Genomic DNA, 26168 nt, shown 5'->3' with positions numbered 1-26168 from the left:
TACAGCTCCTTTAATAGACTGCTAGAAATGACCATCAGCGCCACACTTCATTAACTTGTATTCCAATTTGAAATGTGTATATTTTGTGTATTTTTATTTTATTTTAGTCCAAGTCTAATGTTCACACAGAATTCTTTGCCACATACTCTCCTTATTCACGTTACAGAACTATCTGGGGTCTCCTTCTGGCCTTATCTGATGTGAGGTCCCGTCAGTGGTGAGTCAGTACTGGAGGTGTGGGCTACATAGTCTCCACATGAACAGTCCTGCACACGGAGAGAGAGACTGAGACACACAGAGATACAGAGAGAGAGACAGAGATACAGAGAGATACACAGAGATACAGAGAGAGAGAGAGCAGTGTGACGTCAGCCCCGCTCTGTATATATGACCAGGAACAGACCCACACCACCAGCTCAACACATTCCTGCTGCGTCTGGATGGAGGCCGACAAGGTGAGGATATTTATTATTGAACAATTTCTAATATATCAGAGAAAGTTTTTAACTTTTGAATTAGGTGCAAAGTTAAAAAGTTGTAATGCAGTAATGTAATGTTGTATGGGTTTTCTATGTTATCCCATTTCAACCATGGCTTAAAAAAAGTTGGACCAGGAAAGAGAATATTAAATAAAACGGATGACAGTGGCTTAGTGGTTAAAACATTTCTTCACAAACTAGAAAAGTAACATTTGAATGTAGCTCCGACAAGTGCATGCTGTTGTGTCCTTGGGCAAGACGCTTTACTCATCTTGAAAGCAGTGTTGCCCAAAACATAGGTGCAGATTAGCAGCCACATTTTCGGTTCTGTTAAAGTGTCTGAATAATGCCCAATATTACATTATATTTTTAATGAAAACTAAAGGGTTGTTTTTGTTTTTTTGCTTAGAAAGGTCCACAGTGGCACTATCATTTCTCCCTTACTTATATTCAACTATGCATTTTTATAGGTAATATTAACATTCAGTCTTACTGTCAGTGGACTCTCCTTTCCACAGATTTGGCTGCAACTTTGTGGTCTTGGTGGCATAACCTGCTTGTTACTATGGAGACACATATGTTTATTGCCATACAGTGGAACAATGTGGACATTAAGTTTCAAGAGGCTAACCTGTTTAAATAAAGGATTAATGAGAATTTTAAAATCTAGGCAAAGCAATAACATCAGGTGGACCCTCCAACAAAAAAGTAAAGTTACATGGTGCACTTTTAAAGGGCATAAAACGCATACATGCAATAACTGATTATATTGTTCTGACAGATGCCAGTGCTTATGAATACTTCCTCTGTTGTCATGGAGATGGACACATGTGAGGTCTACACTGCAGCCTGGCTGTGGGTGTCCTCACTGGTGCCCTCCTTCCTGGGCCTGCTGACGGCCGTGGGTCTGCTGGGGAACCTCCTGGTGCTCCTGGTCTTCTGCCTCCAGAGGAAGCCCTGCAGCGTGGCTGACATCTACCTGGGGAACCTGGCTCTGGCCGACCTCATTCTGATGACCTTCCTCCCCTTTTGGGCACTCACCATCGCCCGCGGGTACCAATGGGACTTTGGAGAATTCCTCTGCAAAGTGGTCAACGTCTCCATCTCCATGAACTACATCTGCAGCATCTTCTTCCTGACTTTGATCTGTCTCGACCGCTACATGGCCCTTGTCAAACCGATGAGCGTAAGTCTATTTCGAAGGCGTTCTTGGGCAAAACGTTTCTGCTTGGGCATCTGGATTCTAGGTTTCATTTTCACTCTACCCATTATGATATTCCGCACTGTAAGATACGTGGAAGAGCCCGGAGTTGAGGCGTGTATCCTGGCCTACCCTGACCCAAAGTGGAGGGTGTACCACAACATTGCCAGGAACGTCTTTTTCTTCGTACTTCCTGTGCTGTTGATGGCGTATTGCACTAAACACATTGTTGCTTCTCTGAACGATGGAGGGATGGTTGGTCCACCCAGTCTAAGAGCGGAGAAGAAAGCTACGTACCTGGTTCTGGCAGTGTTGGTGGTCTTCTTGGTCTGTTGGGGTCCACACCAGCTCATGCGCTTCCTGGACACTCTGGATTACTTCGAATTGACGCCTTGGTGTCTTTGGGGTCATATTTTGGACATAGGTATTCAGTTGTCGACGTATCTGGCGTACAGTAACAGTGCAATTAACCCCATGCTCTTAGTGATAGTGGGGAGAGACTTCAGGAAGAGGGCCCAAGATGTGTGTGGGAGAAGGATGAAGAACAGATCTAAAGACTTTCTGTATTATACAGTGAGTTACTCCTCTGTGAACAGGATCAATGATGCACATCGCATCAGCGTGGACAAGCAGTGTGGAATCTACACTGTTTCATAGAACTGGAAAGACTGACAACCAACACAAGACTTGAATATTTTTCAATAAATCATCTTAACACATTTAGATGTAGACCTACATCGTATATACACATCAGTAGAAGAATTTATCTCCTACTGATGTGGTGCTATTTATTTATACTAAATACTGTGTATTGTATGTTTTGTAGTCTTTATAAAACTTACCACAACCTTTTGAATTGTTTTAAGTAACTTTTTTTTCAGCAAAATTATATCCAAGTTCAACTGCAGTCACAGCAAATACATATAAAAAAATAAATACTATAGTTAGAAATCGTTAGGCCAGTTAATAGTTAAAATTATTTTCAGACCAAGTATTAAAAAAAATCAAAAAAAGTTTAAACTACTAAAATATTGAGTAATCTTCATTCAAGTTGTACTGTAGATACTGTTTTATTTTTATTTTTTTCCAACATCAAAAATGTTTAATACATATAGGCCTACCATTAAATCACTGGGTCCAAATCAATACATTACCTGTAAATGTATTTATATCTATGTTAAAGAAAAGCATTTTCACGTGTCATATGAAATGGGTACTGTCAAATACATGGGCCTACTATAAATATTTAAAATGTGTCATATTTTTGTAAGTGAACCAATGTTAAAAATGTGTATATTTTTGAATGTACTTTTTATGTTTTAAATGAGCCAAAATAAACACAAATAAAGAAATAAGTGAATACTGGCTTATTCTGTTGATCATGGTGCATACTTAAGTGACAGTGGATTTGCAGAAGAGTCCAGAAGAGTCCAGATGAACGCACATTACCGGCCGGCATTACGTCTGAGCTCTGTTGGGAATAATTATCACAAACAGGTCACTTCCTCCTGCAGCGCATTCACACGAGAGACGCTGAGCCCCCACTCTGCAAATGAATCAGCATCTGACCCATGAGATAAGACTGTTACCTTCACTGACATCATGTAAAAGGACTGATTCTGTTTTGAAGAATTTAAACTATAATGACTTCACCAGAGTCAGTAATAACGTTATCGCTGCTGAAAGTGTAGAACATTCACAATAGTAATTTGCTTTGGTGATCTGGTGAAACATAAACTAATAGCATATAAAAATTATGAGGCATGCATAAAAAATAGAGTAAGAATATAAATACTAAATAGACACTATAGATCAGTGGAACATAAGGAAGTACAAGTAGTAAAATACTGTACTTAAGTCTATCTATTCATTTTCTTCCGCTTTATCTGGGCCCTGATGTACTTAAGTATAAAGTATAATTATCTGTACTTTACTTTTACTTCACTACATTTGAAAGCAGGTATCTGTACTTTCTACTCCACTACATTTTGCACCAGGACTGAAAAGTAAATATATATTTTTAAATTATTGTTTGAGACCTGCTGAAAAGGCAGGTTCATAATTTGAGCAAAAATAAAATATACAAATAAAAACATCTACACAAAATTATCAATTAAATTGTTTCTGCTGAACAAAATCCAGCACAAATATGTATCAAACTCACTATTGACCATTTGAAGCTTTATTAGATCTCAAAACCAGTGCGAAATACATTTACCTTTTACTTTTTAGTACATTATAAAACAGGTACTTTAACACTTTTACTTAAGTAGATTTTCATGTGTTATTTTTACTTTTACTTAAGTATTTTTTATTTATTATTTTATTATTATTATTATTATTATTATTATTATTATTATTATTATTAATTTATTTATTTAATATTATTTTATTTTTTGCTCTAGTGTCTGTACTTTTATTTAAGTCTAAGTAACAAAACTGAGTTCTTCTCCCCCAATTACTATGGACAGAATATTATTTAACTTATGTAGTACCAGTTTTGACCTGCAGGGGGAAGTATTGGCCTGCTTCTCGTTAAACACATGAAAATGCGCATAACTTTGTCTTACTAATTTTAAAAGACAAAACATTTTGATAGTATTTCTATATTTCAGAAATATTAAAAAAAAATTACTTAAGAGTCGCCATAACGATTAACAATCCAAAACAAAATAGCCTATTAAGCTATATTTTTTAATTATTACAAAAATCCAAAATGTTGCCCATAAACAGGAAGTTGGAATCCTTGAATAAAACTTGATTGAAGTAAAAGTAGTAAGGTAAACTACAAACTCTTAACTCAAATTTTAATCTGTTACTTTCTACCACTTCAAATGATGTTTTTAAAAACATTCAAATGAATGCAGATTGGTCTCACAGACATCACTTCAGAGCGCTGAGGAGTGGGCTGCTGCTGTTGCCGTGGTGACCATGCATTAGAGAACTGTGCGCGTGCTGTTCACTTTGATTTAGAAATTAATCAAACTGACCGTAGCTAGCAAAAATGAACTGAGCTAGCCAATTAAACTATAAGCCTACATTGTTTGGGCAAATGCTAATCTAAAACAGGCTAAATGTTGACCTGAAATATAGCCTATGATCTCATTTGATTCCATTCAGAAATATTTTGTTGAAATGAAGCAAATATTTGAAGTTAGCCTAGCCTACTTAAAGTCAGTATGTTAGCTTAGCATAAAATATAATGACACAACACATTTAATTAAAGTAATGTAAATTAGGTTTCAATTAGGCCTTTAGGCTAGTATTCTGGACCCAGTTATTATTATTATTATTATTATTATTATTATTATTATTATTATTATTATTATTATTATTATTATTATTATTATTATTATTAATTGAAGTCATCAACCGTGGAGTGCAAGTAGAAAAGAGAACTACACTGCACATAATCATTTGCTCATTTTCAGTGCAGAACTTACTGTTATTATTAAACAGCTTATATTTTATACTCAGAATTGATTGCACTTTTGAGGCATTTTTGAGATTAAATCACTGGTCAACACAAAATTTATTGTCTAAGATTTTTTGGCTGATCTAGGATAATTTTGATATGCTGAATCCAAAAATCACATTGGTTTTGCTCAATCAGGTCAACGTTCTGAACTAAGCTACATATTTGTATTTTCATGTCATATGATGCAAAATTCTGTTATATTTCTCGCTATAAACAAATTCTGAAGATTTTGCATGTGCCAACTTATGACTAATTGTTTTTTTTTTATATTACAAGTGAATGAAATGGCTTCGACTAGAAGATCTTGCAAAAATAAGCCTGACATATTCTGCTACATCTGCGGTGAATACACCAATGTTCCTCACAGGAATCAAGTCACAAGTTTCATAAAGCGTGCTTACCATGCTTATTTTGGTATTAAACTTGGTGACCAAGATGAAGCTTGGGAGCCACACATGGCAAGTCATGCACCGAGTATCTGCGTCAGTGGACTAAAGGCAAGAAGAGTTGTCTGAAGTTTGGAATTCCCATGGATTGGAGGGAGCCCACATCAATAGCTACTTCTGGGCTATTGATGTGACTGGGATCAACAGAAAGAACCAAAGCAGCCTCAAGTATCCTGACCGTGAATCAGCACGTCGTCCTGTAGCTCACTGTGAAATTCCAGTACCTGTCTTTGTAGAAGTTCCTGACATCAGTGACAAAGATTCCTCCAGTGTGGTTTTAATGATGATGCTTCACATCCTTTTTCCCAAAAGGAGCTAAATGTTCAGGTTTCCTGAGAATCTGGGATCACTGAGTGATGAGCAGGTGGAGAGATTCCATCAGGACATAAAAGAGATGGAGACCAGGTATCAGGGATGCTGAGATGCAGTCATGATGGCTGATTACTGTTGGACTCTGAAGAGAGACATCCCTGCTGCTGAGCATTCAAGGGGCTCATAGAAACAGAAGTTCATGTCCTGAATTTTGCACAATGATAACGTAACGTTCCAATTTACATGTACTTACCTTTATCAATTAACATAACGTAACATTTAATTAATACATTCTGTTAGAAAACTATTTTTTTTATCTCCTAAAACATTTTTTGGATGAGAAATATTAAAGAAAATCAACTGATAATGTCACAAAATTGTAATCAATTTAGAAGACTGGATTTTTCAAAATCAAATTAGCATAAAAACCTGACCTGTCTGAGAAAAATTTATATCATTTTTGGATTCAGCGGTGCTAAATGGTCCTAATTCAGCTGAAAAAACACAGACAACTTTCAAAAATGTTTGTTTTTTTTGTAACCCAGTGTAATATGTCTTCATTATGCCTCCCTTTAAAACCTTTGAGATATGGATATTGTGACAGAATGATAATGCTGTTTGTGCAATGTTTATGCACAACTCCTTAAATCGATAGTGTCTGGTGTTGTGCTGGGTGTGGTTTTGACAGGAACTTTCTCACTTCTGCAGCTGTTAATTAGAAGCTGCAGTCTGTTTAAATACTGTATAGGATAAAACCTGTTCAGTATTAGATTATGAATGTATGTGGCTTATGATGCAGGAGAGACAGAGAGCATTAGCGAGCCAAAGCAGAGACTGAATCGATATCCCACTGGCCAGAGCACAGTGAAGTACAGAGGCGCATTCTCAGAGCTGACAGTCCATCAGTGTTGGGGCTGTCGCTGTGTACAACAGGCTCAGTATATCACACTCACTCTGATGTCTTCTGCTGGCACAAGTAGTTACGCGGTAAAAAATGATTGCGCTTAAATTAAAGGAACTATAGCCTGCGCTCTTATAAGGTACTACAGTTACTACTAAACCTGTAAACCTGCCAGTGTTAGTCTTAAAGATCCTATATTATGCAAAATTATGAGCTTTAAGACATATTAGAATACTGTTATCCTCTCAAAACATACCCGGAGCTGTGTTTTGTTTCATTTGCACATATTTGAGTAATCCTTTAGTATTAGTCTCTCTACATCTCCAAAGCTCAAAATGCTCTGTTCCACCTTGTGATGTCATATAGTGCTAGTTTTCAAGTGCTAGATTCGTGTTTGGCTCCAGGTGCTGGGGTTTAAGTAGTGAGGATTCAGACCAGAAAGACTTATTTTAGATTTAAACCTAGTGGATTTCAGCATTAGAACTGGTAATCCAAATGATAAACTCATGTGAGGCTTGTTCTGTTTTCTGATTGGAGAACAAAAATACCAAATTATAACAAGTTGGCCTTCATGTTAGCATTACAATTGTTAATCATAAGCGCTATGTTTGATTTGAACATGTCTGCCTGAGATCTACTGTCTACTGAGGACACAGTTAGGTCATGTTTATGGAATTTAAAATCAAACTTTTACATACAGATCCTTCATAGTCCTATCTAAGATCTATTTTAATTTGGTATTTTACTAATTTAAAATGTATTCTACTGAAATTTACTGTTGTTGTTTACCTTGCTTCATGATATTTCTAAATGATTTTCTGAGCAATTAAACAAGGAAAATATCTTGAATTAAAAAGGCTTCAATTTAATATAATTTAACCTACACAAAATGTAGTAGTAATTGTAAAGTCACTGTGAAAAAAAAAAATCATTGTTTGCATTGTACTGTACTGTACTGTTTGTTAGATGATACAGCTTTAGCTAAATAAATCCTCTGATTTTGTTAGCGGTAATATAATTCCACTATGGGCTGCCAAACTTACTAGTCACCAAGACTTATTTGATTCCCATGTTGCCAGAATTATAATGAAGATTTAACTTAATTAACCTAATTTGTGAGTATGTTTTGTGTGTAAAACAGTGTAATCCTTCAGTCGTCGAGGAGTGGCTCAATGTAGAGATGATTTCAACGATGATCATCTGGACACTGTTTGTGCGACCAAAGCTGGACTTAGTCAAGACAGACTAGGATAAATTCCCAATGTTTCAAGACAGAGCCATCAAACTGAAAATGTCTTCTGGAAGGGATCACAAAAATAGTGTCCCGATGACTACTGTTGAACATCTTTACATTGTTCTGTGTGTAAATGTATAATTACTAACTAACTGTGTGCTCACTGTTATACACACAAAACAACTATTTATAATACAAGACATAAGCAAAATGCACTGGCACAAGAGTATAACCCTCTTTTGAATTCTTTAGACTTTTGAGTGTCATTTGTGGTTTGAACAGTGGCGACAGTCTGGACATCTGAAGGTGAGGATCGATGGTGTCTGTGTCTAACTGAGCTAAAACCTGGGTTATTTCAGACTGACAAGGTTAGAGCCAAAGACCTGAACATGATCCTTTTCCATCAGCTAACCACTCTGCCGCTGTCCCGTACAAGGACAACCAAAAAAGGAACGTCTGTTTGTTTAAATGGACTTGAATTCTGTATATGATGTTTTTGTGATGTTTTCTCAGATCTATCATCTTCAGTTTGCAATTTTGCTTCAACTATACTTAACTTTATACTCTATATATTGTACTTTTCATATTTACTTAAAATTGTGACAGTGGAAGTGAACTTTGATCCTGTTTTATGTACAGTTTTGTTGCTGGAATATATATCATTACTTACAAACATTTATTGAATTGAATTGAATGTTTCCTGAGTAATATGATCATTTTAAGAGTAAGTGGATCCAACCAAGTGACTGCAGACTCTTCATCACTATACCAGACTACACAACTGTACAGTATTTATAGAGTATAAGAAATGTAATCATTTTAGACACATCATTAAAGCAGACTTATTATGCAAAATAGACTTTTCAGAGCTTTTAACTGTGTTATAGTTGTTTGCTAGCGTGATCTGCAACTATCCATAGGAGGGGCTGACATCATGTGGCACTTTGTTGTGGTGATGTTTATGCCGACATGAAATCCCATTGGGCACCGAAGTTTTCTAAGACAGAAGTCAGTGGAGTTGTTTCTTTCATTAAGTTGTTTAAGATTAATATTGCTGTTTAAAATGTGCAAATTATAACATAATGATCCGCAAGTGTCATAGATTATAACTAGAGAGCCAACACAGGCACAATGTCCTCTTTAACAAAAAAACAAAAAAAACAAAAAAAACAACTAAATCCATCAAAACTCAAATTATAACAGAATGTAACTGAGTCAATTAAATGTGGATATATTATGTAAAATCAACATTGTTCCCTCAATATTTGTTTACTGAAAGTTGTATTTTAATTAATGCACATTTAAGGCTTGAGTGCTCAGAATAATTCAGCTTTTTTTTAACTCGCAATTATTCAAAAAGTAAGACCTAGGTTATGTGTTTAAAGACGGACTATGTCACCTTTCTGGATGAGAGTATGCCACCTGATTGTCTCCATGGTCATGTTTTTACTTTGCACAGAATGTTTCACAGTAGTATTAAACTAAGCTATCTTGCATTTATTCAAAAACAGGTGTCTTTATATCTCACAAATACCTTGAAATACACTGTGAACAGGGTCACCTCACCACAGATCTGCTCACGTGCTTGTCTCCATGGATACAGAAAACTTTAATGCTATGCCTGTGTAAACCGTCAGTCGTCCAGGTCTGATCCATAGCAAAAGATGAAGTTTAAATCTGTCAACTGGACAAATCGTTGTAAAAGTAAAGACGTTTTGCTGCTCATCCAAGCAGAAGAAGCTGAAGAAGCTGCTTCGATGAGCAGTGAAATGTCTTCACTCTTACGATTTGTCCAGTCGACAGATTTAAACTTCGTCTTTTGCTATTTAATGCTATGAAAACATGAAACATTCTGGGCAAAGCAATAACACCTCCATGGAAACAAGTGGTGGAACCATAGACTGTATATATAAATGGACACAGCTAACCTGCTAGCCACTGCATTCCAAACAGGAAGTGAGCATGCCCATGCCTTCAGCTCCTTCAACTCTGGCTCCAATTCACTTTCTATTGTAAAACTGTCACCCCTCCTTCAAGCTCTACATGACCCTGATATTTTTATTTCACTATTGTGTCCATAAATCAAGATATGAGCATTAATATCAGATCTGGTGTCTTTTTCCCCCCTGAGGTCACTCTCGCTAGCATTAGCAACATGTTTGATTGACAGCGTTTCTAGGCGCCCATTTCCTGCAAGGCGGGCGGGAAGGGTGTTACCTTCAGCAGCCTCACTCCAGTTTGGCTCTTTAGCTGCTATGATTCTCGTGGTCGGAATTCCAAGTATGGAACTTGGCTCCAAATTGGCCCCTATAACTGCTCTAGCCTTGATGAGCTTCATTTGGCTGGAGACAAACGCTGTGGGGACGTCACACTCACTTAGTCCACTTCTTTATACAGTCTGTGAGTGGAACTTCCCCCAGAAACACTTTAAGTTGAATACTAAACACCTCAAAAAAAGTAAATGTTTACTTTAAATTTATAGACACCAGAGAGAGCAGGCGGTTGAGTCGGTGAGATGTTTTTATTCAAAGGCATAACAGTGATTGCACGTTACTTGAAGCAGTGTCTTCATACAGCTGTGTCCTGACATCAGCAGAAAAACCAAAGTGCTGGAGAGGTGTTTGAAGCATGTGGTGATTTACAGTCAACACCATGGACGTCGCGGGGTCTGCACAGAGCATGCCGTTTCTTTCATCTTCTTTGTAGATTATTTATATATATATTTCTGGAGTTCTTTAAAGCATTTAAAAAAGTGCCAGTTCTAGGGCATCAGGTGCATTCACATTAGAACTGTGAAGATATGTAGTGCATGGGGACAGTTGGGTAACACTACAGTAACTACACTACTTTAATACTCATAATAAAGCATGAACAAGGACTTAATTCATAATGAAAATCAGAACTAGTTAATTTTAAAAAATTTTCATCCCAAGTATTGTAATTATTCACTGCAATGAATTTAGAAGTGATTTTCACAACTTTCAGAGGCCAGAGCGGAGCATGCTAACAACAATTATCATGCTAATCACTGATTCTCTGTCAGTAAAACGTAATAGTTAGATGCAAACACACAGTAGGCATATTTTGACTTCAAGAGCTGCTTATACAATATAGCTTTGCTGGGGAAAGACGAATTTTGCTTAGATAATTGAGAAAAAATACAAGGCCGTAATCCTAACCATTTAATGAAGTAGTTTCTAAGCCTGAATCATTGTTAATAAACTATTTGTTCATCATGACTTAAGCCCTAGTTCTTGCTGTATTAACGTAAAGTAAGGTGTAGTTTTTATGTAGTGCTACAGACAGTTGTAATGTCCATGTCTCATTAATAAAGTACTGCATTTGGTGCTTCCCTGTACATTATTTGTGAACTGCATTTTACAGACAATTCTTGAATACTGTGAGATTACTCTTAAGGTGCGGTGCGAAGTGTCTGGGGAGAGGAGGTCATGGATTCTTCTGTGGGTCCAGTTGTAAAAAGTTCATATTGAGTGGCCACTGTTTATCTGCATAGTGTTTTTTGTTTTTTTATTTTTTTGAGTAGCATTCGGTATTTCTTCTTCTTTCATTAGGCGCTGCACTGTTTAAAGAAATTCATGAAAATGACTTGAATTCAGAATATTAATCATTTAGACCTTAATTATTTGACTGGTTTTAGAACGCAAACAAAAATCCTCCTGTCAGTGGAATACGTTTTGTTTATGGCTACTGCAATTTTCTGTGTCCACTGACTTGATAAAATAAAATTAAAACTTGAAATACCTCGAAATGTCATATAATCCAGGCCTATAAAAACTATATATTCATGCAAAACTATCAATATTTAATCAATATTCTGAATTCAGGTCATTTTAAGTGGTGTTTGAAGGCCTCACATGAATTGAGCCTGAGCCCTGAGATAGTGTTGAGAGGTTACCATGGACACAGTGAGTGACAGGAGCAGGCAGGGACCATGCACAGATGACAGGACAAGAGAGGTGGACAAGTGAGGTGGACAGGTGAGGTTTTACAAAGACAGTGGCAGATGGACAGCATGGCAGCTACCTCACTTCTACTGTAGCTAGTCAGATGGGTCTTTACTTTTCATAGTCACGGCATTATAGTTAAAACATTTGGTACAACAGAATTACTTCATCATCAATATACGAAACACATCCATGGACTCCAGTGCATGTTACACAGCAAAGTGTTCTTATTGAATGAGAGAGTGAGTGTGGAATCAGACTTTGGCTCTCTGCTGCCTCTGCCCTGCACTGGACTGCATGTAAATATGGACTCACCAAGAAGACTGGAGTGCTGTTGAAAATGGACCTCAAAGGTGCAGACAGTAGCTTTAGAACAGAGAGGTGAAGATGGTGCCACATGATGTTTGAACAGTAGGCACATCACCAGGTGACCATTACACACATGCACTATTCTACCAGAGTTTTCATGTCCTCCAGAGTGGACAGTCTACAGTATGGAGCCATGGAGGCCACACAGCATGTGTACATTACAGTGGACTTGACAACGGGATGGTGCCCCTGTCTCTGTCTCACACAGGGGCCTAAGGCACTAAAATACTGACATTAAAAACACTGGAGCTCAGTTACAGCCCCATGTCTCCCTGCAGCTCCTCCAGCCTGATGGTGCTCTGGCTGTCTCTGGGGGGCTCCACAGTGAAAGTGTTCTGAGGCACATATAGGGGGAAGTCGGAGAGGCTCATGTTGCACTCCTTGTCCTCGTCTTCTGGCTCGTCCTTGCACTTGTCATCGCTCGTGGGCGTGCTACATTCAAACATAGGAGAGCTGCACCCATAGGCTTCACTGTGTGGGCGCCGTGCCTCATCGGGGATGTTCTTCTTCAGATCTTTGTTCCTACTGCGCTTCGCCAGCTTGGTGACAGAGCCCAGCCGGTTGAAAATGTTGTCCTCTGATGTGGCCTGCTGATTTGACCGCCGCTCGCTCTGCTCCGCCCCGCGCAGACGCAGGTTGTTGAGCTTGGTGTCGATGCTTTCTTGAGAGGACGTCTTGTAGCTGTTCGTGTTAGTGTCCAGACTGTTGAAGATGGCACGGCGCTCCGGGGACAGCATGTCCAGGGACACAGCGCGCTGGTCCAGCCCCAGCTGTCTGCGCTCCATACTGCGGATAGTGGCCGCCCGCTGCAGTTTGTCATGGACCTCCACACTCATCCTCCTCCGCGTCTCCCTCAGCTCAGCACGAACATTAGCCTTCCACTCTGCAGCATGAGCCTTTATCTCACCAACCTGCACCATCATAATCACTGTCAGAACACCACTCATATATGTGTGTTCTACACAATGGCACTTAGCAGTCGAATAATTGGTTTTACACTGAGAAATGAATAATTAATACATTGTTTATAGGAATAAACCAAAGCCTTGACCTTTAGAATGTCTTAGAGAATAAAGCACTAACATCAGATAGAAGTGTGCAGATAAAATAAACTGAAAAAATCCGTACCTCCTCTTTGGTCTTCTTGGATAGCACCCTGAGCCAGTCACCAATCATGTTTAGCACTGCAGCGAAGTACGCCAAACCACCCAGGATCCAGAACCACACCAGAGGACGGTACCACTTCCTGTACTCGATACGCCGGTTTCCCCCTGAAACAACCAAACACACATTATTCTTTTTAAATATTGTCCTTTAACTGCAGTGTAAATGTTTTCAATATGCACTTGTTTACACTGACAAATATGAAAAAGGGCAAACACAGAGGGCATAACTGGACAGATATACAAACCATTATTGTGTGATTGACAGAAACAAACTTAATAGAGTCTCTTTGAAAGGCTGAGTAGCCTGCAGCACATTTTTCAGAGCAGAGACAAGAGGAAATGGCTTTTTATTTCTTCAGACTGGAGCCATTAATCTGATCACATGACTTAAGTTTGTTTTCTAAAACTAAAAGCTCTTCCACTGTGACTATAAGACGTTCAGATTATAAAGGAAAAACGTGTGCTCCAAAGTAGTGCTGTCAAGAAACTGACATTTCAAATCCAATTTCTAGTATAGTTTTTATACTAAAGAATGAGCTCAGTACTCAATACCAATTTTAATATACAATAATACCACAATGATTAAAAAATTTGTTACAATACTATTATTATTATTATAATTATTGTAATTTTTCATATTAGCAAGTGATCTTATACTATCTCTGATTGATCAAGAGCTCTCTTTTGTAATGTTTATCACTATCAATCATTTTGATACTTTCAGACTCATGTGTGGCTCATTCTGTTTTCTAATTGGATAATCATCTTGAAAACCAAAACCCCTAATAATAAAAGAATAGAACATCATGTCTAATGTTTTAGTAATCAAGAATAAAGCATCATTATAATTCACTCAAAATCTTACATATCGTTTCACTTCTCTAGTCATGGTCAGTCTTGTAACTGATATAAAAACTAACTAACCATTAAAATAAAGAATAGTATTGGATAATCAGATTTTTAAATAAATCTTTATGATACCAAGGAAATAATGGTAAGAATCATTTTGTGCATAATAAAAACATTCTATTGTGACAGACTAACACGCCCTAGTGTGAGATATGATCTGACCTGCCACATAGTCTCCTATCCCCACAGTGGTGAGAGTGATGACCACAAAATACGTGGAGTCCAGCGCAGTCCAGCCCTCGATGTACTTGAAGATAACAGCCGGGATGGTGACGAAGAGGATGCAGCCGGCCAAGATGAAGAGCAGAGTGGACGCCACGCGAATCTTTGTCTGGCTGATCTGATTGGATTTGTTCTGGAAGAAAAACACGTCACAAGCACAGAAGGTGAGTCACTGATGCAATGGAGAGAAATGCAGACTTTGGATTAGGAAAAGTGGCATGTATAATTTATTTCACAATGGCTGGAGAGAGATGGGAACCAGCCAGCGAACCAGACTGAGTTTTCTACATAATTTTACATTTTTTGTTTGTTTGGTGGGATAATATCTGTGGTAAATATTGATCATAGTTTTACATCAGTACATCACAGGTTGTAGCTCTAAATTTGATATGACCAAAAGTAGTGGCTCAGTCAATCCTTTGTGAAATGTTTTCGCTTTGAGTAATCCAGTACTGTCTAGGCCTGTCACAATAACACATTTTGAAGCATGGTATATCACAGAGGAGGATAGTGGAAGTGATAGGAGGATAGGAAGTGATCATGGGCGCGCTTCTGGCATCGACTCTGGCTCCAATTCACTTTACATTGAAAAATTGTCACCTCTCTCAGTGTAACTGCAGTGAGCCTCATCCTTTTGGTGTTAAAATGTTCATATTAACCTGCTCTACATTGTCTTAGTATTTTTATTTCGCTATTGTGTCTGTAAATGAAGATATGAACATTAATAACAGATGAACCAGGTGCTTTCTTTTCCCAAGGTCACTCCTGCTAGCGTTAACAGCAGGTTTGATTGACAGCGTTGCTAAGTGCCCACTGCGTGCTCAACCAGCGATGCGATCAGCCTCTTCATCAGCCTCGCTCCAGATTGGGTCTTTGGTTGCTATGATACTTGCAGCCGGAATTCTAAATATGGAACTTGGCTCTGAATTCACCCCTATATTCACCACTCTAGCCTCGATGAGCTTCATTTGGCTGGAGCTGAACGCGATAGCTGATGTCATGCTCACTAAGTCCACTTCTTTATACGTCTGTGATTTGCACCTGCATCACTATAGAAAAGAAATCTGGAAAACTGTGTGTGATTTTTTTTTTGTAAAATCTTCAATATAAGTTACAAAAATGAGTGCAGGCTGTAATCTGCACTTTAAAGGAGCTGTGAGCGTAAACTAAAGATTTACTTTAGTGTATCCCACTGTGTACTGTGAACATATACAAGATAACCCTCCAAATAATAAAATCCCACAGAGAAGAAGTTTATTACAGAGTTATCATATTCTAGGCAAGTTGTGAAGAATTGTCATTGTTGCCAGGTTCACTTGAGTGCAGTCTGCCTCCATAAACAACAATAAAAGCATCATGAGTTGTGAAAGTTTGAGAGAAGCGACGTGCTAAAGAATGCAAGTAAGAACAGACTTCAGTGGGAAGTGAGATCATCAGTGAGCTCATGTGGGTATCGATCAGTTTTATGTCTCGGCTTAAACACTGTTGTTTTAACTACATGCCATAAAATGATATTGCTTCTCTTTAATAAAGGTAATTATGGGTCAATAAAGCTAACATTTATCTAAGCTAATATTGAATCCATTTGACAAGCATGATTTTATAGTGTGTGTTGGTCAATGATATATGGTAATTAAAGATATAGATACCAGTAATGGCATGGCAATATCGTGATAATGGAGCTACTAAGAGTCTCAGAGTGTTTTAAGGTCAAACGTAATTTTAAATGTGTTTGTGTTTGGGGAACTTTGTGGATCATCATTTGTTCTATTTCACTGAAAAGACTTGTGCAGTTTTATGTGTCATTATGTCTTGTACTTAATCCTCAACAACACATTTAAACATATTTCTGTTGAATTTCCAAAATATACTTTAATGTAGAGCTGTAAGCCTTTAGTTATTAGTCAGTCAACCAATTTTTTTTTTTATTACTGTAAACTAGTTATTTTGGTTATATTATGGGATTTATGTGTGACAGCAAAAGAAACTGAAAGAAGATAAGAGAAGATTCAGCTGATGTTTGGGACTGAATCTTGAGTTTTTATCTCTCTTTACATATAAATATTCCACCAATACTCAGTTTTAGCTGTTATCAGGTTGGTTCAGGCATACAAACAGTACATCATAAAATCGTAGTATCAGTCACCCACTTTGAAAATCTTTTCCACACGGGCGATGCTCTTGACAAAGATGGTCCCGAGCTGGTCGCCGACCCCTGCCAGCAGGAAGCCGAAGAGCGGGATTCCGAAGATGGCGTAGAGGATGCAGAAGATCTTACCCCCCTCTGTGCTCGGAGCGATGTTCCCGTAGCCTGAGGAGAAACACCATAACAGGGGAGCCGTGAGCAGGTACGGCGCTAATTAATCCGGCTAACAGGTCCATGAGCACGCCTCCTTCATTAACACTGCATCTGCTCCTGCTGCTAATGAGACGGTGCTGTGTTTGTGCAGAAACACCTCTGCTACAGGAACAGGCTGGTGACACAGGAATACACTTTTAGTATTCTTTAGTTAAGTTCTAACCAATCTGAACTTGTTTTAAGTGTTTAGAGTGGTACTTTTTAGATTTTTCTGTAATCTAACCTTTAATTAACCAGGAAAATCATTTTGAACAAGTTTTCATTTACAGAGGTGAAATTTGAACTAATTTATAATTTGACTTTATTAAAACTGAAGTCAAACCAAATGCAGTTAGCTTGATTAACATAATTAATTATAGGGTGTATCAATTTGACTGCTTATTATTATTATTATTATTATTATTATTATTATTATTATTATTATTATTATTATTATTATTATTATTATTATTATTGCCAGGGATGTTGCAGTGTGAGTATTTTTCAGCCAATATCAAACCATGTGTAATCTAACTTCACCTTTGTAAAAAATATATTTATCTTGGATTTTATATAATTTGTTGTACTTTTATGGTGATTGTGTAAACATACGTCCATATTTTTTATAGAATTACTCTTCCATTTCCATTTGAGGACACTGTTCTGTTACTGAACATATCTGCAAAACTGGAATAAGACTCACGCCTCACCTGGACCTTACTCCGCCGAGGTCAGTGTAACAGGGTGGATTGGTTTTTAGATGTTGCCAGACCAGCGTGAGTCACAAACCATATCGCACTTGCAGTCAGTGTAAATCTAGTGTTTGTGTGTTGCCATACCAATGGTGGTGATGACCGTCCCAGCGAAGAAGAAGGCACTGCCCAGGTCCCAGTGGCTGGAGTTGTAGGAGGTGTCCCCGGTCGGATTCACTCCAGCGTTCACCGCATCCACTGAGTGCTGAGGACAGAGACATCATGACGTGTGAACAGGAGGACGGCACAGAAGGACCAGACAGGGGCAGGGCAGGACGGGAGCAGAGCAGGGGCAGAGGCACACAGATGGCAGATGGCACAAGGCGGCACACTGAGGAGAAGGTGGTTGAAGGGCACATGGACCCAAACACCTGTGGTCTGATAAGTGGATCATGAGTCATGGTCAGGTCATTCATTATGTTGAGAGTCTAGTGTTTGAAATCAAGATCCAGATACTAATGAATGAAAAATCTAGTGATACTCTTGAATGTTTTATTTGAAGTAGTATGACCAGATTGTGAAAAAGCTACTATTATCATGACACAATTCAGATCTTAATATAAAGCTGTTGAAGGAGCTCAGAGTTGTATGGAAACTATAGCTCTATGACACTAATACATCGACAAATCTTATGTTCACTGATTTTTTTTTTCCAATCATTGTATTGTAATTTGAATTGATTCTTTTCTCTTAGCCAGAGCCAAACTTCAACTAAGAAGACGGCCCTACCTACTCTTGGCAACTTGTTCTTTTTAGTTACCGCCAACTATACCTTTGCTTATCAACTACTCAAGCCTATTCAAGCTTCCTTCTTCTTAATGATGCCTCAAGTAGAGCTCACACCCCTCCGTCTATACCCAACCCCACAGCAGCAGCAGCAGCAGAACCACCAACCTCCTCAACTTCTCCATCTCCTTCATCATCACCAGTGTTTAAGTTCTGGAGAGTTATTTTTCACCAAATTCCATTATTCTCTTGCTTCATTTCACGACTGACAGAAGCTGATGCAGTTTTAGAAAGACACAAATAATTATGTATGACTAATGAACCCAAGCAGATGGAAAGAAGTTGACCTTTGGCTCCACTGTCTCATATCTGTGACACTGCTCCCTCAGGGTGCAATTCTGCAAATCACCAAATCATAGGGTGATGTCAGGACGATTTGTCAGTTCAATGACTTTAGGACACGTCTCTTCAGTCATGTGAACTGGGAGCATGGCAGAGGTTGACTAGTATGAAAATATATTGAAGAATTAATGGATAAAGATTGTATTCAGCAACGACCAGTTATTTGTGTTAAAATACTTATACAATTACATACTATTTGACAATTAGACAAGAAAAATTTGTGGTCCTTGTTTTGGAAGTCTTTGGCCTTAAGTCCGAGTCGAGTCCCAAATCCTCAAGTCCTTTCAATATATGTCATGACACCTGTTACTATAACGCACAAGTAAGGGACAAAGACAGGGTAGGGATAAATGGAAGGACAAACCTCTCTGTCAATGGGCACCTCACTTAACTAAAATCGAGTCAATACATTGTGATAAATGTACTCGCCTTAAGCTTTACTTCTATATCACTTCTTCTAACACTGATAGTTGGGTTTATTTGTCACTATGGTGTTTTAATGAGCCATGCGCCTGTGCCAGCATGGCTCCGTCAAAGTGTTCGCCTGGCACCAACCATCTGTCCTTTCTTTTTCTCCTCTTTTCTCCATTTAGCCCTGCACTCCTTCAGCCTCATCCATAATTCAGTAGAGTAAGGCTGGACCCACAGTTGATCCACAGCCTGCCATGCGTCTACCACTCACACACCAGGCCTACAGATAGATTTTTTGCAGATGGAGGGATGCCCTGAGTCTATTTGGTGCTGTATCTAAATGTTGTGTTGTTTGGATTCCTGTAAAACTCAATGTGGTGGTTGATGATGAGATGTCACTTTATGCCACCTGTCGCCATACTGATTTTAGTTGCTAATGTAAACAAATGTAAAACTCTAAAGGAAACATGCATTATCTGCCCAAATATCAGTATTAAGTAATTTTTTCAGAGCTTTTAGTTCTTAGATCAATAACAGTCTCTTCCCATTTAAGTCTGTGAAAATTCATAGAAAAAACCAATATGGCACTGCCCCGATATCCTTGCAATATCTGCTCTGACTGGCCTGCATGAAACTGGTACAAACGACTGAGCTACACACATTAATTGAATTTTAAGTCTAAACACTAAAAACTGTTCCTTGTAAGGTTTTGGCAATTTCAGTGCAAACTAGGTACATTTTCAGTTTTCTGTTTAAAAGCCATCCAAACTGTGTGCTGCTTCCAGAGTCCAGTCCTATGTACAAGTAGTACAAATGCTCTGTGACAACACTGTGTACTGCCCTTATTATCCTCAAGTCCTTCTGATTATACCTGGCTGCAGGTGTTTACTTAATTACATTTTATTATATCGATGGTCTAACTTTCCACTCATTAAAAATGGCTGGCAGTGGCATCAATAGAGTAATTTGCATTGTCACTTGAAAGTTTGTGGATTACTTGACCCCGTATACAAGTATTGCGGCCATTGTACCTCTGAGCAATATATTTAGCTCTCCTTGATCCTATGTGTGTAATTAAATGTTGTGTGGTGATCAAAGTCACTCTGTGCACAAGATGGCAGCCAGGAACCCAGCTGAGTCTGGGGTGTGAACATAAAGTGATATTTATGGGCTTCATCCATTAGTGAATTAAGCTGGACGGGTGGAGTTGTAAACAAGCATTACGGTTTATAGAGCTGGACCTCGTAAAATGTAACAGTAGAAACTCTTCTATTTTCATTTACAAGAAGTGTAAAGGCTCTACATGTCAGGACATTACGGAAATAAAAAAAAACAAAAAACATAATACATTAGCACAACATGGCAACACACGTTTATAATGGAGGATGTGCCAATCTGCTCTTCAGGACTCCAAATAGAGATGTTTTTTCATAGAATATTAACTTGGCAAGAGACAACATTACATGCTAATCCTGAATTGTACCAATTACAACATCAGAAAAAGATAAAATGCTCCAATAAAAGTTTGGAACAATAAAAGCATTATAAATATACAAAATCTAACAATAAATGTAATGGAAAGACTGTAGTTTTGACTTCAGTTTTGCGTTTATGGCTATGAGCATAAATAAATGTTCAGTGGATTCCTCAGTAATCCAAATTTTTCATTAAAATTTGTTGTACCCATATAAATAATTAAATATATCATAAATACAGTTGGGAAAACTTCCTTTCATATTTCGTTGCTACTTCCAATATTAAAATTGGTGGTGCTCCGATTTTTGAAGCAGATCAGGTGAATTTTTGATCGGCCAATACCGATCATGGCTGTTACATACTCTGTACTGTGCTCCTGTGCTACCAAGTTTCAAATCAGGCAGAATATCGCAATGTTTAAAGCTTGATGAAATTGTTAAACTTAAAATTGCTCAACTGATGTTTGCCACACAATATACAAAAAATGTTTTAAAGCAGAGACTGTGTCTACAATTTGAGGGGCAGATTTCGCCAGTAGCAGCCTTATGCACGGACCACTCTTAAAAACAGATGTGTAACAGTTTATGGAGGAACTAGAATGAACTCAGTGATGAGATTAAATAATGTGGTAATATAAAACTACTTAAATATGTATACAAAAGTATTCATTGAGAATTATAAAAAGGAGACTAAAATATGTTTTGTTTAATAAGCATTCTGTTAACGTAAGAATGTGTCACTTGTGTGTTGACAGTCAACAATTAGTTGTGGTGAATGTTACATTAGATGATATTTTTGTTCCTAATGTTCGAGACAAATACATTTCAGCCAGTTCAGATCACATGGACTTTGATATAGAGATGAAAACTATTTTTATTATTTGAAAAAATAATATAGACTGTTGATGATATGAAGTTTGACGAAAAATCTAACTACAGCACCCATGGAATTTTTCTGGACATTTAAGACCATGATGTGCCTCTAGCTGCCCATCAGTTACCTACGTGGGTGATCGGTTTGTCTGATCGGCCAATCAGTGAACGGCAGTCGATCAATCAAAGCACCTATAATTAAGATCGTCACATTTTAGAATCTGAAATGCACATAGTAAACAGCAGTAGTGATACTTGGACACAATCACATATACAGATGTAACAATAGGTGCTTTCAAGGATTCTGACACCTGATAGTCTAAACACAATTAGTGTGTGCGCTAATGTTTACTGTGCAGCACTTATGGAGCGCGCTCACTCGGCTCTGCCCTGTGCAAGTGCCTGATCCATCCATTATCAGACCGGGTTACACCGCTGCCCAGTTCAATAAGCATCGAGCTCGCCGCTGCCTCTCCATTGTCCTCCGCTTTACGGGAGGCCAGAGCAGTTGGCCATGAAAAGTCCTGCAGTGTGCAATAGTACAGTGATGCAGTGTGGGTCCGAGCCAGGCCCGTTTCAAACTGGTCTTTTATTCACTCTGCTATTCATTGATGTTGGCTTTGTTATGTATGGATTACTCCACTCCATGTTTTGGCTCAGAGAATGTGGTAGTAAACAGAATGTGTGTGTGTGTGTGTGTGTGTGGGTGTGTGTGTGTGGGGGTGTGTAGGGGTGTGTGTGGGGGTGTGGGGGTGTGTGTGTGTGTGTGGTTGGAAGAGCTGGAGCAAAGCAGTGCACTGATAATGTACTGTACATAAGTGCATTCATATACTTTGTGATAGTACCTTTTAAAAAACTGAAAATTCTTTATGTATGAGGTTTGCTGTGCGGATACAGAGGACCCTTTAAAACTGGATGGTTCATCTCAAGGAGAAAAGCCTCTTACAAAATAAACGTATTTGTTTTCTGCACAAAACCTCATACTGTGAGTTTCACAGTGATAATATCAGATTGCATATCGTTACATCCCCAGGATCAGATCGTAATAATTGGATTTATGAACAGCATTTTAAGAGACCCAATCCATATTTATGTTGCATTATTCAGTCACTCTCCACTCCACACACCGGTGCTAGGCTATTTCTGTGGTCACGGCTACCCTGGGGATATCGGACAGAGCTGTTGCACCAACAGCCTCTACTACTGTCCAAAACGTGTCAGAAGTGTCTTGCTCAAGGACACAGTGACAGAATGCACATCTTAGAGCCACTGTTTCCTTAAAGTGTAGATATGGAGCTCACCTTGATGATGGCCTCCAGTTCGGCTGGGCTCACACAGGGGTGCCTGTGGAGGAATGCTGCCTTCTCTGCTGTGATGGTGATCTTCTGGTTGTCCTCAAAAGGCTGTTCCAGAGCCTGGAACACCAGCCCTCCAACCACCAGGTACAGGACCACCACCACGAACACAGCCAGCACGGTCTTCAGCTTCATGAAGGTGAAGACCACCGTACCATCTGGTCCCGCCTCTATGCTGGCCACCATGCTCGCCGGTCGGGACACGGACAGGCGAGGCACGGAGCAGCCCATGGGGTTCTGCATGGTGGCCAGACTGGCGTGCACCAGGCTGGACTGAAGCATGCCTGGCTGCACCTTTTTCGGGGGGACCAGGTTGGTGTGAACTGGAACTGAAATGCAAGAGGAAATCCATATCTAAGACTCAGATTTTGTAAACAAAGCAGATAAAGAATTAAAATGTTTGTGATTTTATTCAAAATGCAAGGGATTTTGATCATTATTTTGAGCATGCCATCCCAATATATTTGAATGATGTTATTTCTTATTAGAGTGTAAGGACCATATAAATGAATATAAATGAATACAACTGCACAATATTCACCAACAGTCCAATCCATAAGAATATAAAAAGCAGACATGCCTCCCCTCCCCACATCAGGCTCAGGTCTGACTCTGCTGCCAGCTTTAGTGCTCCCCAAGCAGGATCTTGTAGCTTTAGTAGCAACTGGTTACACTCAAATTCCCTTAACAATTTGTTACTCTATTCATTCACGCTCTATCAGCGCTAATGATGAGCTACTATGTACACCACACTACCACAGCTTCCCTGGGAGAGACAAAACAAGACTATCATTCAGCAATGGTCACATACTGCATTCAGGCTTGGTTAGTGAAGTGTTTTGCTCAAGGACATAATGGAGGTGAGCGTTGCCTGTATCTGGCATAAAATTCCCAGTCTATTGTAGATATTTAATTCTACTGTTCAAAATGAAATTACAGTAACTACAATGTCACAATATGTAGACAGTTTTTCTCAAATGTCATTTTTTTCAAACAATAAAACAGCTTAAACTCTGGTCCAGAACCCAATGCATCTTGTTCAGGTCATTCCAGGATAGCTCATTTGCAGCTTGAGTGCTGTCTTAACTTGAGCAGATCGGTCCAAATGTGATTTATCAGAAAGTTTTGAGCCGAGACAGAACAAAACCATGAAAAACTGGTCTATTGATTATGTTGATTTTATATAATTTGACTCCTGTTTAGACATGCTCCTGAATTTCTTATTTTCCAGCTCATTCAACTCATAAGAGATGTTGTGCACCCTGATTGCAGCATACGGTGCATTTGATGAGTCCAAACATTTTGTCAAAGCAAATTTTGGAGCTTGTTGGTGCGGATAATGAAAATGTCGCCAGATGTGCGCACAAAAACAAGGGCACTAGTGGTGTTTTTTGACTGTGACATCTTCTTCTCCTCTCTAGATGTTACGTAACAACTATTTGGGAGATTCGTGACCGCTGTTGTGCGTTTAACAGGGGTCAGACCCGAGCTCATAAGACAACAAGAGCGCAGACGAGGGAGGAGGGCATGTGTTGTCCTCCCCCCCTCCTCCGTTCCGCTGCAGAGGCTGTGTGAGAGGGCATGGCAGGTTAGGAAGAGCCCGACACGCTTCACCTGCTCCCGCTGCCTGGGCTGGAGGAGCTGACGTGAGCCACATGAAGATGCGCTCCCGATGAGGTAATGGAAAGAGGCTCCCACTGCAGGCGCCAGTGTTTCGACAGGTCTTTAATACCAGCGCGCGGAGCTGGGGGGTGACTGCAGTGCCTCAGCCTCTCCCCCCAGTGACAATATGGACAATCTATGGACATAATCTCCACTCTTTTGTCTATTCATTGCCTCTTAAACATCACAGTGACAAAAGGTGTGCATGTAGATGTTTAAATATACACGTCTCAGGCTTATCCACGGGGTTTCTCCAATAGCTTTCACATATATAGACCCCTTGTGATTGATAATGCCTAGGGCTAAGATGCTCCATAAGCACCAAGCAGAAATGAACGCGTTATAGCCTAGAGTAAAAAACACAGTGACTGACAACTAACACAGAGAATGAGACAAGTGTGCGTAAATGCGCGTTTTACCTGGAGGTGGGTTCATGTTCCCCGGTTTTCTTGGATTCTCACTGGGAAATTTCATCTTTCTTTTGGTCGTTGCTGCCTCGGATCAGTGTTGGGAATTCTGTCGTCGAGTGTCTTAGTTGGGCTTTAACCGAGAGAGGATGGAGAAAGGGAGCAGGTAAAAGCACATCATTGCTCCATGCCCGCATCAGCATCAGCAGCAGCAGACAGTCTCCCCCCACGGCCACACGCCACTGAGCTCGAACCAACGCCGCGGGAGACCGGGCTCCAGAGAGGGACCTAAGCGTTCACATCCTGCTGCTCTGTGCGTTGTGTTTACTTCGGAATGCGGCGGCACGAGTAGTTGGCACACGGATCCACCTCTCTCTCCGCGTCGCAAAACACGCCGCTTGTGCGTTTTGGCGAGGTCCGTACGCCAGAGCGTGCCATGCCCAGCGTCCTCACGTATACTGCGGGCATCAACACGTCAGACCTGCAGAGTGTGGATGCGCCACGTGGGAGATCTGAGGAACATAAGAGGTCCCCCTGAAAAGAATCGAAAGAAAAGAAGATGTTGGTGATGATGAAAAGAACGCAGCCTTAACCTGATAGTCAGATATTTGATGGCTCAGAACTAAATACACATATGCATTAATTAGAGGCTAATATGTTTTAAAATAAATTGGAAAAAGGCGAGCCGACAGTGCCATCTTTTGAACAAAGATAAAAGTAAACACAAATGTCACCCTGGTATTAGTTAGATATGGATCAAAACATTAACAGAATCTGGGGTCTGTACCTTATGGTTAATACTGGGCAGTTTAATATAGGCTAGATGTAACTAAGATATTTCTGAATGGAAGTCGCTGGGGAGGTTCCCGGGGCTGGGAGTGGATAAGTAGAACATGAGGGGTACAGAGGTCTGCCTGTGTTGCACATAAAGGTCCTAAGTTCAACAGGCAGTGATAACACCATGGACACAAGTCATCTTTTTCACATAAACAACAGCGGAGGTTACAGCAATAATGAAGTGTGTTTTTCCTAACAACTAAAGGCTTTGGCGACACCTCTCGCCCACACTGGCGGAGCTTACTCTA

General features: G+C 39.3%; 2 protein-coding genes across 2 annotated transcripts; one reads left to right on the top strand and one right to left on the bottom strand.

Moving 5' to 3' along the window:
• Positions 1–1293: 1293 nt before the first annotated feature.
• On the top strand, positions 1294–2347 carry LOC117392678 (B2 bradykinin receptor-like). Its single transcript, XM_033990803.2, has one exon. It carries the CDS (start codon positions 1294–1296, stop codon positions 2335–2337), a length of 1044 nt encoding a protein of 347 aa, XP_033846694.1. The 3' UTR covers positions 2338–2347.
• Positions 2348–10579: 8232 nt separating this feature from the next.
• kcnk10a (potassium channel, subfamily K, member 10a) lies at positions 10580–25503 on the bottom strand. Its single transcript, XM_033990999.2, has 7 exons — positions 25096–25503; positions 22961–23343; positions 17860–17977; positions 16833–16993; positions 14623–14815; positions 13514–13656; positions 10580–13296 (listed from the first exon to the last, which is right to left on the bottom strand). The coding sequence occupies exons 1-7, from the start codon at positions 25148–25150 to the stop codon at positions 12640–12642; spliced, it is 1710 nt and encodes a 569-aa protein (XP_033846890.1). The 5' UTR covers positions 25151–25503; the 3' UTR covers positions 10580–12639.
• Between the last annotated feature and the right edge of the window lie 665 nt (positions 25504–26168).

The sequence above is a fragment of the Periophthalmus magnuspinnatus genome, chromosome 24, assembly GCF_009829125.3.
Source record: "Periophthalmus magnuspinnatus isolate fPerMag1 chromosome 24, fPerMag1.2.pri, whole genome shotgun sequence".
NCBI lineage: Eukaryota > Metazoa > Chordata > Actinopteri > Gobiiformes > Gobiidae > Periophthalmus > Periophthalmus magnuspinnatus.
This window is presented reverse-complemented; position numbering and strand designations above follow the sequence as displayed.